General features: G+C 39.9%; 1 protein-coding gene across 3 annotated transcripts in view; it reads right to left on the bottom strand.

Annotated features, from left to right (window-relative positions):
- Positions 1-15,369, bottom strand: part of PBRM1 (polybromo 1) — a 99,954-nt gene that overhangs the window by 864 nt on the left and 83,721 nt on the right. Inside the window, exons 25-31 of one of the 3 annotated variants that reach the window (XM_004676072.2) lie at positions 13,950-14,133; positions 12,340-12,550; positions 10,528-10,729; positions 7,063-7,227; positions 3,607-3,762; positions 1,023-1,093; positions 695-911 (exon numbers count right to left, since the gene is read on the bottom strand). In XM_004676072.2, coding sequence (XP_004676129.2) covers positions 695-911; positions 1,023-1,093; positions 3,607-3,762; positions 7,063-7,227; positions 10,528-10,729; positions 12,340-12,550; positions 13,950-14,133 — 1,206 coding nt within the window. The remainder of the gene's footprint in view (positions 1-694; positions 912-1,022; positions 1,094-3,606; positions 3,763-7,062; positions 7,228-10,527; positions 10,730-12,339; positions 12,551-13,949; positions 14,134-15,369) is intronic. The other 2 variants (XM_004676074.2, XM_004676078.2) reach the window with 2 other exon arrangements.

The raw sequence follows: 15,369 nt of genomic DNA, 5'->3' as shown, positions 1-15,369 counted from the left end.
AGCACTATGAAGCTATCGCAGCCACTGCAGCATGAGTTCGATCCCTGGCTGGGGGGGTGACCCATATGGCATGGCAGACCTCTCCTGTCTCACCTATTGCTCCCCTCAGCAGTGTACTTGATCACTCTGCCTGTTCTGCTCCCTGCTCCCTACTGTCTCTGGTGAATCCTCTCACCCCCGCACCTCTGGCCTGTACTCAAGTTCTATATGCATAAATAAATAAATCTTTAAAAAAAATTTATCTAATCTATAACAACCTCATCAAAGATCTGCACAATACAGTGTAATTCTTTACTAGAATGAGAACGTAAGAAGTTGTAGACCTAACAGCCTGATCACCAATATTCAAATATGAGTGACTATTTCATTATTTTCTAGACACATACATATCAAGTATTGCAGAATATTGCAACTAGTGCCTACTTATAGGTACTACTAATAAAAGTTAATAACTCCTTCAATAGTAATTCAGTGTTTATGACAAAATAAGCTTTGAAATTTAGTAAAAAACATTTCCAGTGTATAATAGCAATGACAACAAAACCATAAAGATGCTCCAAATCCCTGTTAAATATGAGCTTTGTTTTACTTGTATGAGAGAAAAATGGATTCTTTTTCTAGAATACTAATATGCCAAAAGTAGTGAGAAGACATTTGTATTCTTCAAAGGCTTAATTAAAAGGACTTTTCTTACCCGCCAATGTCTGGTCCCACTTGCTAATGCTGTTGGATTCGGCACTGAGTCCTTCAATGTATTTCAGATAGGCCTCTGAGTGAAGAAGGCGCTGGGTCTTCGGTGGGGGGGCCACAAACATTGGTGTTGTTGGCTGCTGTATGACTGGGGGGCCAGGTGGATGTGGGCCAGGATATGGAGGTGGTGCTTGTTGCCCTGGAGGCCCTAAAACTGCCACCTGAAAGACCACACAGTATTTGGTGATGGGGGAAAATACTTGGCACATACTCTGAGAAAGGATAATTTAAATTCTGTTGCTTGTTCTAGAAAATCCAATGAGGAGGCTCACCTGCTGTCCATAAGGACTTCCACCTGGTGTTGGAGTCCCTACCATAGGGGTCACTCCTTGGTTCATCACACCTATAATTTAGAATGCAATGGCATAATTAGAGGTTCTGGATTGAGATGATGGAAAAACTACTGTCTGATAAATGATGCCACTTAGAAAGCAAACCTATGATCTGCCTTTGAGTCTTTGTGGATAGGAACCCTAAGTACCCAAAACAGGATGTAACATTCTAATGGAAAATTCAATTATTTTGTTTCTAGGTACTTAAAGTATAATGCCAATATGATCTGTTCAATGTGTACAAATTACTTGTTATTTATAAATTATTTGAACTCTGCATGAAATTCCAGTATTCCCCTAGGTAATCTATAGTGAGAATGCACCTCTTTTTACAAAGTATTTTTCTCCTGACAACACATTTTCTTGCCACTGCAGCCTATTTTAAGCAGTAATAGCATTATAATCAGGCTCAGCAGTACCTGCTGTTCTAGCACAACAACGGGGACACAAGCAAAGTGGTTGTACAAGTGCAAAATTAAATGAGTTTTGTGGAGCTCAGATAAACCTCCCTCACAGGCCACTAACACCTCTGGTTCTAAATGGAGTCACTAGTGTTGGCATAGAAGGATTGGGAGGCACTAACTTCACACTCTATAGTTTCTCTAGATTCAAAATGTTATATTTTGACCAAGTAGAACTCACTATTCTAAGGTTCAGAACTGCTAAATGCCATGTTTAGAAGCACTAGACATTAATTAGAGAAAATAATAAAGTAAAAGGAAGTTTCTTGTTTGTAAAACAGGGGCTTTTATATTTCAAATATCCAGAACAACACCTGGATCACCACAGTAGTTCTGATGATTATCTGTCAGTGAATGAAAAGGTTGTGATGGGTAAGGTGCTGGGACATTCACCCACCTTATTATAGTCCACAACACCTGTGTGTGTGTGGGGGGGTGGTCACTGAGTTGCCTATATCAATATTTTGGGGCAATACACATAAAGCAGCAGCGCCCCCTTCCAAATGCCTTACTAAGAGGCAGACAATAACAATATGGGTTAAGTCCTCCAGAGGAGCTCACCGAGTCATCCACTCCTGAAAATGTGATAGACACCTGCATATATGTAGGCACTAACGAGGGTTTGCCCCTGTCGTCCTAACTATGTTCTGATGTGTTGTGCTTCCTTCAAATGTAATTTAGAATATGAACAGAAAAAAGAGAGCTGTGCCCCAAGACTCACCAAAAGATACCCACTTCTGGAGGGTACTAGCCTTATATGTGATTCTCGATGACCTTCAACCTGGTTTGACTAAGTAAGACAGGCTATGTCAAGGTGAGAGGGTTCAGAATTAGGGCCAATTGTACTTGCCACAAGGCATATACCCTTTTATAATCCTTAATCCAACAGCACCTCACACATATGTTGTTATTCCATAATGAAGCACCCACTTCCACAAATATTTTCTCTTCTGGGTACAGCTGAACCAAACACTTCTGTGGAGTTATAGCCATTTTTCTAAGCAATACTCACAAAGAGTGTGCCAGAGACTCTAGGCCAAGCCATCAAGTTTGTTCATCTGGAACACGTCTGGATACACCTTATGAAACATCATTTGGCACTCTGTATAACCTTATGGTCAGTAGATCCAATAAGCATGCTTAATTTTTCTACATTTCATCACCTGGATTGGGCCTTAGCTACTATTTTGGAGCAAATGCTATTTCAAGTCATTATAAGGCCATGTTCTTCCCAACTAGATTATAGCTAACAGTGAATTATTTTGCATATGATCACAATTAATGGGAACTTGTGATTTTCCTTTCACAATAATCTTTCACTGCTCTAAATGATTATGAAGTAAAACTACAGGTATTTTTGGAATCCATCTTTATGTCTCTACATGAAAAAACTTCTGAAGTTCTGTGGACAAAGCAGTGGCTATACCTAATTTGGTGGGCTATGCTGCTCTTAAAAAAGTTACATTAAACTTCTTGGGGATTCAGATACAGAAAGCTAACTCAGTGAAATGTGTTCTCTCCTTTCTGTAACTAAGTCAGACTGAAGGAATTCTGAAGCGTTCTACATTAGTCACCCTGCAGTCACCTTGGAAGGGTTGTTTGAGAAGCAGGAGATAGAGGAGGGACTCTATACAGAAGACCCTGTGAAATAAGAATTGTACAGAGGAATAAACGTTCTCAGTAGCAAACCTGAACTAGCAATTGTGACTGTGAACTAGCAACTGGGGAGACTTCACTCACTGATAAAGAAGGCATGACCTGTTGGGTTTGAGCATGTGGCATATTGTTTTAATGATTTTAGATATGTCTCCTGTCCCTTGGTCTGCTGAGTCTGATCTCTGCCATGTATCCTGTGCTGCTGCTAGGCAGCCAGGTGCTCAAGGGCACAAGGACTGAGTCACTTGCTCAACACACAGGACAGATCCTGCTGCTGACATCCCTGAGGTTCTCAGTGAAGGAAGGCCTGGCTATAATGGGCAGCAGGTACTTCCTGGAACAACTGGCTGAAGGAGAAAAAGAATATGAAAATGAGATTAATGAGTGAATGAGGATGAAGTTCTTACCCGGTGGTGGGATGCCCGAGAGGCCGGGCACACCTGGTGGAAGATGGTGGGGTGGAGGCCCCCCAGGGTGAAGTGGCTGCATGCTGCCCATGCTAACAAGGCCATCAACTGGGCCCTGCAAAGGTGGAAGGCCTGGCGGATAGCCACCCATCATGCCTTGAAGGACAACAAATTTCAGACATGCATCATTAACATGCAACATGAGCTAAGTAATAACACCCCCCCTTCACATGCACTACCAATGAATAAAGCACCCTTAGTACTGCATGATATAACAGCAATTAGTGCAATTATTTTGTTGCAAAAATGAACAAAATAAAAAGTTACAAATATGAGAAACAACATTTCTGGATGAATTAGTATTAGTATATTATTATTTGTAGTTATTTTTCCTGGGATAAATATGCTGTATGTTTTCAATTGAATAACAAAGAGTTCCAGTAAGTCTTCCCAAGGTCATGATTACTGCAAGCTCTTCAAACAGTGATCAGTTCTGCCAACTAATTGGCAGATTCTAATTGAACAGTATAAACCCCATCATTCTGCCCACACTCATATGCCTATCATGGGTATACATGAGGGAAACTGGAATGGAGAGAAATGAGGTGCATAGCTCTAATCAAACAAAGCATGGTTCTCCAGCTTAGGGGCAAGAATTTTTAAAGATTTGTATGTCCACTCCTCCCTTTTAGCCCCAACATTGCTGGTAAGAATGGGTCATGCTTGGGCTTGAGCCAGGAAACAGATAAGGGCTACCACAATGAATGACATTTCAACTTTAGAGCTCAAAACATAAGATAAAAAGATAAAACCTAAATCCTCCCAAGCCAACCAAAGCCCAGGTCACTCAGCAGCCTGCATGCACACCTTAGGAGGAATGGCTGGAGAATCAGGCTCTGCTGACATGAAAAATGCCAACTGTCAACACTGTCTCCAGGCTCACAATGTCTTCACATAAACCTTCAGTTAACAGGGAGCATTTTTAATGAGGTACAGAATTTTTATGAACAGAGGCTTAGTCTTTTATTTTCAAAGTGTATCTTCACCTGACAAAATGTTTCCTGCCGCCTAGGCAAGTTTCAAGGAACAAGTATTTTTGGCAAAAGGAGTGGAAAGGAAGAAAATTTCAAAATGACAAAAGACTCACCTATCAATAGAATTTTAAAGCAACATAACATTTTTAAGCATGAAAAATAACTTGACTTTTCTGGGATTTAAAGTCATCACAATGAACGGAACACAAGACTCCCCCCCAACCCCCTCCCCGCAAAGGCAATCACCTTTGGTCATAGTTTCTTGCACAAGGGGAAGGTTGAAGGACTGGTGCCAAGCCTCATGTTTATCAGATATTCTTTGTAGAGGGACTCTGGGTAACAGTGAAAAACTCAATTTTGAGAATTTTGCTCTCTGACTTTTCCTGAAGAATTATTTAGAAAGTACTTATAAAAGTTGTCTTTTAAAGCTATACACAATTACTGAAAATTCTGAAACTGATTCAGCCTGCTTCACCAGTCATATATAGACAGACTTAAAAATTACAATTACACAAACCAATAAAACAAAATTTTAACTAATAATACCTCTATACATGAAATAGGATTATGAGTTGTTTTTTTTTTTAAATGAGAGTTCAGAGAGAAACCACTGTTTTTTGAACAGACACCATCATCTTATACACGAGGAGAGACAATACTACAAAACTACCTTTTAACCATACCACCAGGTTACAGTTTTTAGAAATAAGTAGGTGGGAATTTAAGATTAGGAGGCTTTGCTTTCAATTACAAAAGCCCATCTGAACGCAGCCTTCACTGGCTGTGATTGAAATAATTAAAAATTGAAAGACATGATACTTGTCTTCATTAAACTGTACTTTGGTATTTATTATCCCAGTCACATGAGTTCAAATGAGCTTCAATGCTTGTAAGCAAAGCTGGTCTCAGACAGCAACAAGGCTAAGATTTAGGCCCTATGAACCTATAAATCCATGAAAAACCACACTCTTATCTACAAAGTTCACATGGTAGACCAAAGACTGGTTACTGTAGAGCGTGTGTGCCCTTCACTCCCACCGCCCAGAAGTTTGGGCATCACAAACTTAATAATGGAGCAGGGGCTTTGTAGCCCAACAGTAAACTCTATGATGTTATTCCCCAACAGGGAGCTAAAATGCTGCAGCTGCTATTTTTAAGTGTTTTTAGCTGTTTGATTTCATTTTGTTAATGTGTCCCTGGGCTTTTTAGTCAAGGGCACAGTGCTACAATATCACATATCAAATAGAACAAAGCAGGATATCAACGAGGGAATTCTAACTTTCAAAGTCCCCAGGGCCAAGGCCTGATTTCTAAAAACCTCTGGAACCCCATTAACCAAAATGGGCCATGGAATAGAGCTGGAGATTATGAGATTTGTTAGATCAACATCAGTTACACTGAAAGAACTGAAAAGTTACAATCCAGATGTGCTTAGGCGAGTGCAACTGCTGAGTTCAGCGAAAGTGTATTTGAGAACTTGCCATCACAAAAGGAGGAGAAACAATGGAAAGGTTATGCTGTGCTATTCTTCCTTAAAAAGCAAATATGAAAAAAGCAAAAACAAAAACAGCATCCCAATGAGCCTGCCTTGAACAACACTGTCTTGGACTGCTTCTTGAAGAAGAAGAAACATGGGTGGCCTGCACTGGCCTCATCAAGCCTAGAGAGAGATCATGAAAGGAGGGACCCAAGAAGGGGGTCTGCAGGCTTCTTATTGGAGAGATGTCAGATAAGAATGTTTAAATCAAGAACAGCCAAACTGACTATGGCTATTAGAACCAGAGACAACACACACAAGCAAACCACATTCATCATTTTCCTTTCTTTTTAAAAAAATATGTGACTGGGATACTAACAGAAAATGCAGTTTAATGTAATTAAAATAGAAAAGCATTACAGAGTGGGCACAATGAATTGAATAAGAACTTTGTATTCCACTTAGCAGTCATGCATATTGGTGACCAGGAAAGGATTTGCAAATCACTGTCAAAAATCCTTTTAAATGGCCAGTATTTTAAGTATGGCTGCAGCAGAACAAGGCAAACTGAATACTGGAATGAGACGGGACAATCAACATCACCTACGGACTAGTTTTGATGTTTCCTTTTGGGAATCTCTCCAGAACAGAATTCAGGGTCTATTTACATTTTCTGCTATAGCTCTCTATCAACAGCAGTCTGGGGTAGAGAATATCGCCAGACCATGCCCACAGCCAGGTAACACCTGCTCCCTACCAATTCCCAGGGTTAGGCTCAAGGCATTGCCCATAAGGGGAAGGCGATATAAGGACGACATGGGTAACTTCAAACTTTCAAACTGTCATGAGAAAAGCCTAGAGACTATGGCCTACTCCTCACTGGAGAAAAAAAAAATGAAGGAATTTCTTAAAGTGGAAAAAAATGGTCTTAGCTCCTGTTTTTACCTGCAACAGGTGTCAACTGCTGATTGAGCATCCCCATTGGTGTTGGTGGTGGCACCACCCCCATGAGAGCCCCCACAGGGGTGCCTGCTCGGGGAGAAGCACTCGGCTGCTGTTGCTGTGCTGCTCGCTCTCTCTCCTGCTGCTCAGCAACTTTAGCTGCCCGCTCTGTAAAGGCATTTCAGATTTTCAATTCTGTTTTTAACCCAGGAATTCAAAATACCATCCATTGCATTCAACAGGACTAGTAAAAACACAGGCAACAGTTCTGTCTCAATGGAAGGAACAGTAGATGACTAGTCTCAACACAGGAGGAGTCGGGCCGATTTCACTTGGTAACCTAGATCCAGCTTTCCTATCCCATCTTGAGAACTGGTCTGCAAAGATTTCAAGAATGTTAAGACTGCAACACACATTCAGAAAGCACAGGTTTTATTTAAACACGTCACCAGCGTAACCAACGTGGTTAATCTCACAAGGCATCTGAAGATGAGAAGCGCTACCATTATTCTAGTATTAATAGCATTACAAATTATTTATAATTTCAACATGAAGCAATTCCATGGCCCATTGTAATTTTTGGCACAATTGTTACTTACTATATTTTCCTGATTCCTTGCACCCAATTTTACTAAGATTTGAGGACTCTTGTCATTAGTGTCATGAGGTTTAGCAGCTGAAGAAAATTAACTCTGTAAGGGAAAAGTAGCTTACTGCTTCCTCCACAAAGTTTTAGGGAAAATAAACACCAGTTTCTACATTTTAATGAAACAAAGAGATCATGTTTAATAATCCCAAGGGAAAAAATGACTCTAGGCTACAGTCATCAGAGAGAAGGGAATTATATACACATATGAAGCAATGGACAATGCACTGATAGAACCAGGTTTACTGAAGCTAAGCAGTTCAATACTGACCATAAGTCATCCTAAGTCCACAAAAATTCCAGAATTCACTCTTACTTCATCCAAAATGCAAGAGGATCATTTCTTATGCCAGTACTGGGCAGTGGATCACATCTTGCTGCGTCCCTCACTCCTCTGAGTGACTGTCTACTTCTCCATAGCCAGCAGCCCCAGTAATCACATTCCCAGTCTTTTGGGAGCTAGCAGCAGGCTGGACCCTTACTAGAGAACCCTAGAAACATGTATTCCCAAAACTTCCACAATACAGGTTTTACTTTACTCAAACATTCATAAATAGGAAATCCTCCTCACTCTTCACATAGGCAAACGGAGGCTTGGAGACAGGTAGTTTACTTGTCCAACGATAAAAAGAGAACCAGCAACCTGTGGCCTTGACTCCAGATATCACACTCCAACTGCGACACATTAACCCTCAAACATGGAATTCAAAAGGATAGTACTGGCTGATCTGAGGAGGGGGAAAATAGCTTGAGGTCACATGGCTTTAAAGAGAATCAAGAAGCAACAGCTCCAGTCCTTTTTCAATTTAAGAATGTAAAAATCAATAAAGTCAGATTTTCTTTGGCTGCAAAAGAGCTGCCTGCATAGATCGGTCATCACTAACACTGTCCCAGTTTACAGATCCTCTGTACAATGAATGTGAGGGACAAAGGCCATTTGAACACCCATTTCCTTGAGCTAATAGTTAAAAAAAAAAAGATGACCAAAAGATGACCTAGATCCCCACATAAAATTCTAGTATTTTCATTACAGAAATGACACAGTAAAATGGGAGAGACAAAAAAAAAAAAAAAAAAAAAAGGAGTTAAGTAAAGAGAATTCAAACCTATAAACTGAATATTGGATTGGTGGATTGGCTACCTGTTGGCTCTTTCTAGGTGGAGTCCAATTGGGTTGTCTTGGATAAGAGAATTATTAATTTAACAAAGTCAGCCAAACTTTGGTTTTAAATCCAATGGGTCAGAACACCAAAAATTTGGATTTTGTTTCACAGGCAGGCACTGCTGAGTCATATAACCATTTTCACTAGATTCTCAGTGCATTTCAGACTTCTCACTGATTATCCTTTAGATTTTGGAGATAATTTCTTCTCTACAGTTCTGCTCCAGCTTTTTTACTTTTACATTATCTCCAGACACATTTCTCTCTTGTTCACACTACATAACCAGCCACCAAGCAATGGCTTTATCTCCCCTGGAGCAGGCATTTGAGCGTCATTCTGAACACACCTCTAAGTGAATTGTTTATTTGCTCCTAACTTCCACTCAAATATCAAAACTCTCCAAAATTCTAGGTTCTTAAGGAACCAATTAGGATTTCTCAAAGATGTGCTGCAAGCTATTAGTACTTTGGGATAGTACATAAACACATGATAAAATTTCAGAAAATGCCAGATTAAAAAAAAATAGGCTATTATATATCTTAAAGACTTCAACATGGGAGTATGAACTAACTGTAAGTTTCTATGAGAAAATATATGGAGTGCTTCTCAAACTGCTTTTGCCATGAGTATTTCTGATTGAACATCTATCTCATCGTATTCTGTAGAGATCCTTAAGGTAGTCTGTCAATAATTTTATACTAATCAAATGTAATAAATGAAAGGAATAAAATCTTTTTTTTAAAAAAAGTTTCTTTAGAGACTTTTTTTTTTCTTTTAATAAAGGAGGCAGCTTTATGACTGACTTCTTTATGTTTCCTGAAAAATTACAGATTTGGACTTAGCCTAGAATAATAACAGTTTAACACCTGTGGTCAATCATTGAGAGATGGCTCTAAACTGGTAAGATGAACCATTACATACAATTCAAAATGGAAAAAATGTAGCTCCAAGAATCCTGCCTAATCTAATGTTTATTACTAATTTCTTTATTAAAGTCATGATTGACATCAAAAAACAAAAACCCCAAAATCTATCCTAAGTAACTGTCCCTAATAGAAAAGAACCACTAAATACTTGAATGCTAGTTCATGGAAAATGATTTAACTGAGAATGACAGCAATTAATCTTTATCAAAGAGATCCCTAAGTGCCTTAAAAGTGCATCTGCTTTGAATGTAGACACTGTACGGGTCAGGACTGACCTAGGAAACCAAGTACTTCAGCCAAGCTTCAGAGAGTAGTTTAAACACAAGGTTTTTCAAGAATTCTTTTCAAGAGGTCACTGATTTTGAAAGACCCCTTTCAGATGAATTTTAAACAAAATAAAACATCCCTGTAAAAGCATTCCCAAAGTCGACATGTGTGCTTATCAGACTTGATGAAAGAATAAAATCATGCACTTTTTAAAAGCAAAATATTTGAGAAATTTGGGGGAAAAACCCACACCAGGATCAGAGGCCAAGTCAAGGGCAATGCTTGCTCAGTCAGGACAAGGCTGGCACTTAAACTATAAGATGAGAACTATTTGAGATAGCTCCCAACACAAAGTTCATGTGTAAGTGGTAAGAACAAGATAATAAAACCTGTTTATGCACGTGCATTCCTGTAAACACCCCCTTGCTTAAGAAAGCAGAGACAGTTGTGTCTAGTCTCTATTTACCTTCATATTCTGCTTTCTTGGCTGTCTCAAGGTTTCTCCATTCTGTTCCCACCAGTCGGCTGAGCTCCCCAAAAGAGTAGTCTGGGTGCTGGGCCTTAATCACAGCTCTCATCTCACTGCTAAACAGGATGTAGCCACTCATGTTGATTTTCCGTTTGGAACCTTCTTTCTTTGCACTGCCTTTGGCAGACTTTGGGGTAGACTGTAAGACAGAAAGCTCTTATAGTGCATCAGAACAGTGATTGCAATTGGTTATCTGCCCCAAGTTTCTGGAAGCCAGGCACATATAATTAGCTACTGTGTTACAGACACATTCAGTTTATAGCTGGCCACTTTCTTGGTCAAAACACAGCTCCTCCTTGCCTCTTACCATGTACAAAACAAATGAAAGTTTCAGTGAGTTCCATAACTGCAATCTGTGATGGTGACCTCATAATTAAGTCTTGAGAAAATTCTGAATAAGGGGAAAAAAAATCAACTGGGATCATCTTTGAAAAAAAAAAAACAACAAAAAACCAACTGGGATCATCTTAACGAAAAGACAAGGTCTAAAGGACAAGAGACTTAAGATAGGGAAAATAGGGTAACAGGTTGACATATTCCTTATTGCTTTTCTTCAACACACGGCAAGGAGAGTTTTCTCACAAAATCTGCCATTAAAAACAGCTATCTATGAAAGTAAAAAAAAAAAAAATTACATTGGCTCTCCCTGGTGGCACAAAGGGTTAGGATGCAGCACTGCAAGCCAGCCACAGCCACTTCAGTGTGAGTCTGATCCCTGGCCCTGGAGGTGATCCACATGGTGCAGCAGACCTCTCCTGTCTCGCCCACGGCTCCCCCTCAGCAGTGTACTTCATTAATCAGCCTGTTCTGCTCCCCACTCTGTCTTTGGTGAATCCTCTCACCACTCCTACACTTCTGGCCTGTACCTCAGTTCTGTATGTATAAAACAAATAAATCTTTTTTAAAAATTACATTTAAAAAATATGAATGGCAGTGAGAAAGAAAAAAAAAAAAAGCTCCTTACTGCAGAGTTCCAGGCTGAAGCTTACTTATGTAGGGACAGCATGTTTCCACTTTGGGGCTTCCCTGATGGCATAGGGGTTAAGTCTCAGCGCTATCGCCCCTTGGCTTAAGTTCTATCCTTGGCCAGAGAGCTAACCCACATATGACATAGCTGACTACTCTGGTTTCACCAGTTGCTCACCTTACCAGTGTATCCATTGGCTCTGTAAATTTCAGTAAATCCACCTGTTCTGCTCCCTACTCTGTCTCTGGTAAACCCTTTCCCCCCTGCACTTCTGCCCTACACTCCAGTTCTCATATGCATAAATAAATCTTAAATAGGGCCCTCCCTGGTGGCGTAGCAGGTTAAATCACAGCACTAAGAAGCTAATGTCACTTCAGCATGAGTTCGAACCCCGCCTGCCCCGAAGGTGATCCACATGGCATGGCATACCTCTCCTGACCTGCCCACTGCTCCCCTCAGCAGTATACTTCGTCGATCTGCCTGTTCTGCTACAGCAGACCTTTCCTGTCTCACCCACTGATCCCCTCAGCAGAATATTTCAGGAGATCTACCTGTTCTATTCCCTGCTTTGTGTCTGGTGAATCCTCTCATCGCCCTTGCACCTCTGGCCTGTACCCCAGTTTTGTATGCACAAATAAATAAATCTTAAAAAAAAAAAACTTAAACAAAAACAAATAACAAGTAAATAAAAACGTAAAGAAATAAATGTATCCACTTTGGTTTCAGTCAGCTGCACACAAAAGCTAGAGATGAGACAAGTAAGAGCAACTTGCCACCTTCACCTGTGGGGGTGTGTAGGGCATGAGATCCAGTTCGCTGGCCAGGGGAGTCTGAAGTTGAGGTAGGGAAGGAGGCTCAATGACCTCACTGTCCTCTTCTCCCATCTCTTCAATATCATCATCTCCACCTTCTAACTCTGCAAATTTAGCTTCCAGCAACTGGATCTTCTTTTCCAATAAAGGTGAGGGTTCCTTCTGAGGAACAATGGGTTTTCTGAAAGAAATGACATAAAAAGAAAAATAACCCAACATTCAAATAAACACTCTAGCATTAATCAGAGAGCAATGTTTTGCCTTAATATTTAAAAATGATTTCCTGTTACTTGTAATGTACACTATAAGCACAGCAAGGAAAAAGAATTAAAATGTGTACATATCTTCCCCAGCTAATAATGGGGTACATTCCTATGAACCCAAAAATATTATAAGCAGAAAACACTGGGTACGAACTGAAACTTATAAAGTCAAACCTGCTTACAGTTTTTTTTTTTTTAAATAAAATACTTTATTTTTACATCATTTTGTGCCTTTTTCTATCTCAGTGGTAATCCCCATGGGCTTCCCATCACCAAATCACCCGTGTGCCATCACCATAGTCCAGTGCACTTCCCCACCCCTGAAAAATGTCTCTGGTATATAGTTGTTCATTATTTTTTTCCCCCTTGGTCCTTTATACTCCTGCTATGAGTGAAACCATCCAGTACTTTTCTTTCATTTTTTAAAAAAAATAATATGTTTATTTTTACATCATTTTGTAGATTTTTTTTTTCATCTCAATTGTAATCCCCGTGGGCTTCTCATCACGAAGTCACCCATGTGCCATCACCTTAGTCAGTGCACTTTTCTCCCTTGCCCCTCCCTGTTTTTGATCCCATTCCCCACCCCACCCCCACAAAATGTCTTTGGCTGTTCATTATTCTTGTTATTTTCTCGCCTGGTCCATTATACTCCTGCTATGAGTGAAACCATCCAGTATTTTTCTTTTTCTTTCTGGCTTATTTCACTAAGCATAATCCCTTCCAGCTCCACCCATGTTGCTGCAAAAGGCGTGTGTTTATTTTTCTTTTTGATTGCTAAGTAATATTCCATTGTGTATATGTACCACACACAGATGCTATTTTTTACCCGTGAAAGTATCAGGTCCAAAGTTAGAACTAGTCACCTAAATACAGTGAGAAGATTTTTCATAATCTTTTGTAGAATGAACCAGAATGAAGGATGTGTGCCTCTAACTTACAATTACCCAAGTCTATTCTAAGGACAGTTAAATAGGTACCATTAGCAAAATAAGATTTTCCTTTGAGCTTAAACTTAGTATTTTCGGGCCCTCCCTGGTAGCACGACAGGTTAAAGTGCACCACTATGAAGCTCTTGCAGACACCGAGACACCCAGGGAGGTGACCCACATAGCATGGCAGACCTCTCCTGACCTACCTTCTGCTCCCCTCAGCAGTGTATTTCAGTACATCTGCCTGTTCTGCTCCCCACTCTCTCTTTGGTGAATCCTCTTATTGCCCCTCTGGCCTGTACCCCAGTTCTTGTATGCATAAACAAATACATCTTAAAAAAAAGAAATTAAAGTGCCTTTTCTTCTTCAGTTTTTCAATCTTTACCTGAAATAGTAAATTTCGTCATCTACCACTTTAGCTGAGAGTGAAAACCTCTTTAGTCCCTTGAATTTCTTCATCTGTTTGTCACTCTCGTTATAGCGGCTCTCACAAAGCAGGATGTCATTTTCTGGTATTTCAGTTGGCCTGCAGGAGAGGAAGTCCTTGAAAGACAACACAGCACATTTTCCTAAAAATTGGAGAGGAATTAGAGGAGTAAGTTGTGGTCACAGTTATTTTAAAATTTTATTATTTGTTAATGAATACATTCATGATTCAAAAGTCAAAAGATATAAATGTTACACACGGGGATAAGGATATACATGTAGATCATGGAACAGAGTTAAAAGTCTAGTAATAAAATTCATAAAGTTGGGTGTTTATGGGTAACTAATTTTCAACAAGGGTGCCAAGACAATCCCAAAACATACTTTCTTCAGCAGACAATGCAGGGCGAACTGTATTTCCATATGTAAGAGAAAAGAGTGGAGTTGGAACCCTACTTCCTCACTTTTAGCATATACAAAAAATTAACTGAAATGAGACCTCCATGGTGGCCTAGGGGTTGGACTCACACTATTACCACCATGGCCTGAGTTCGATCGCCAGCCAGGGAACTAACTCACATGGCTCAGCAGACCTCTTGTGTCTTGCCCATTGCTCCCCTTAGCAGTGTTTTTCAGTACATCTGCCTGGTCTAGTCCCCACTCTGTCTCTGCATATCGGGCCTATACCCCAGCTCTTCTACACATAAATAAGTAAATAAATCTTTAAAAAGAAAATTAACTGAAAATGGATTGAAGACTTATGAGTTACAATTATAAAACCCTTTCACAAGTATAAATCTTTGTGACCTTTAGTTAGGCAGTGATTTCTTATATGTGACATCAAAATCCTAAGTAATCAAGACATAAACTTGACTCCATGAAAATTACAAACTTTTGTGCTTCAAAGGACTTTATTCAGAAAGTGAAAGAAGGTAGGTCATAGAGTAAGAGAAAGTATTTTCAAGATCTTATCTCTAGTAAAAGTCCAGTATTCAGAATTACAGAGAACATCTACAAACTCAACAATAACAAAGCAACCCAATTAAAAAATATGCAAGGGGGCCCTCCCTGGTGGCACAAGGGGTTAAAGCGCAGCACTGTGAAGCTATCCACAGCCACTGCAACATGAGTTCGATCCCCAGCCAGGGAGGTGATCTACATGTTGCAGCAGACCTCTCCCATCTCACCCACTGATCCCCTCAGCAGAATATTTCAGGAGATCTACTTGTTCTGTTCCCTGCTCTGTGTCTGGTAAATCCTCTTACCCCCTCACCTCTGCCTATACCCCAGTTCTTGTATGCATAAACAAATGAAGCTTAAAAAATATATATGGCAAAGGACTTGAATAGACCTTTCTCCAAAGAAGATAACAAAGTCAA

This window comes from Condylura cristata, unplaced genomic scaffold (assembly GCF_000260355.1).
Source record: "Condylura cristata isolate star-nosed mole 26May11 unplaced genomic scaffold, ConCri1.0 scaffold00004, whole genome shotgun sequence".
NCBI classification, from domain to species: domain Eukaryota; kingdom Metazoa; phylum Chordata; class Mammalia; order Eulipotyphla; family Talpidae; genus Condylura; species Condylura cristata.
The sequence above is the reverse complement of the archived record's forward strand: the minus strand, read 5'-3'. Positions and strand labels throughout refer to the sequence as shown.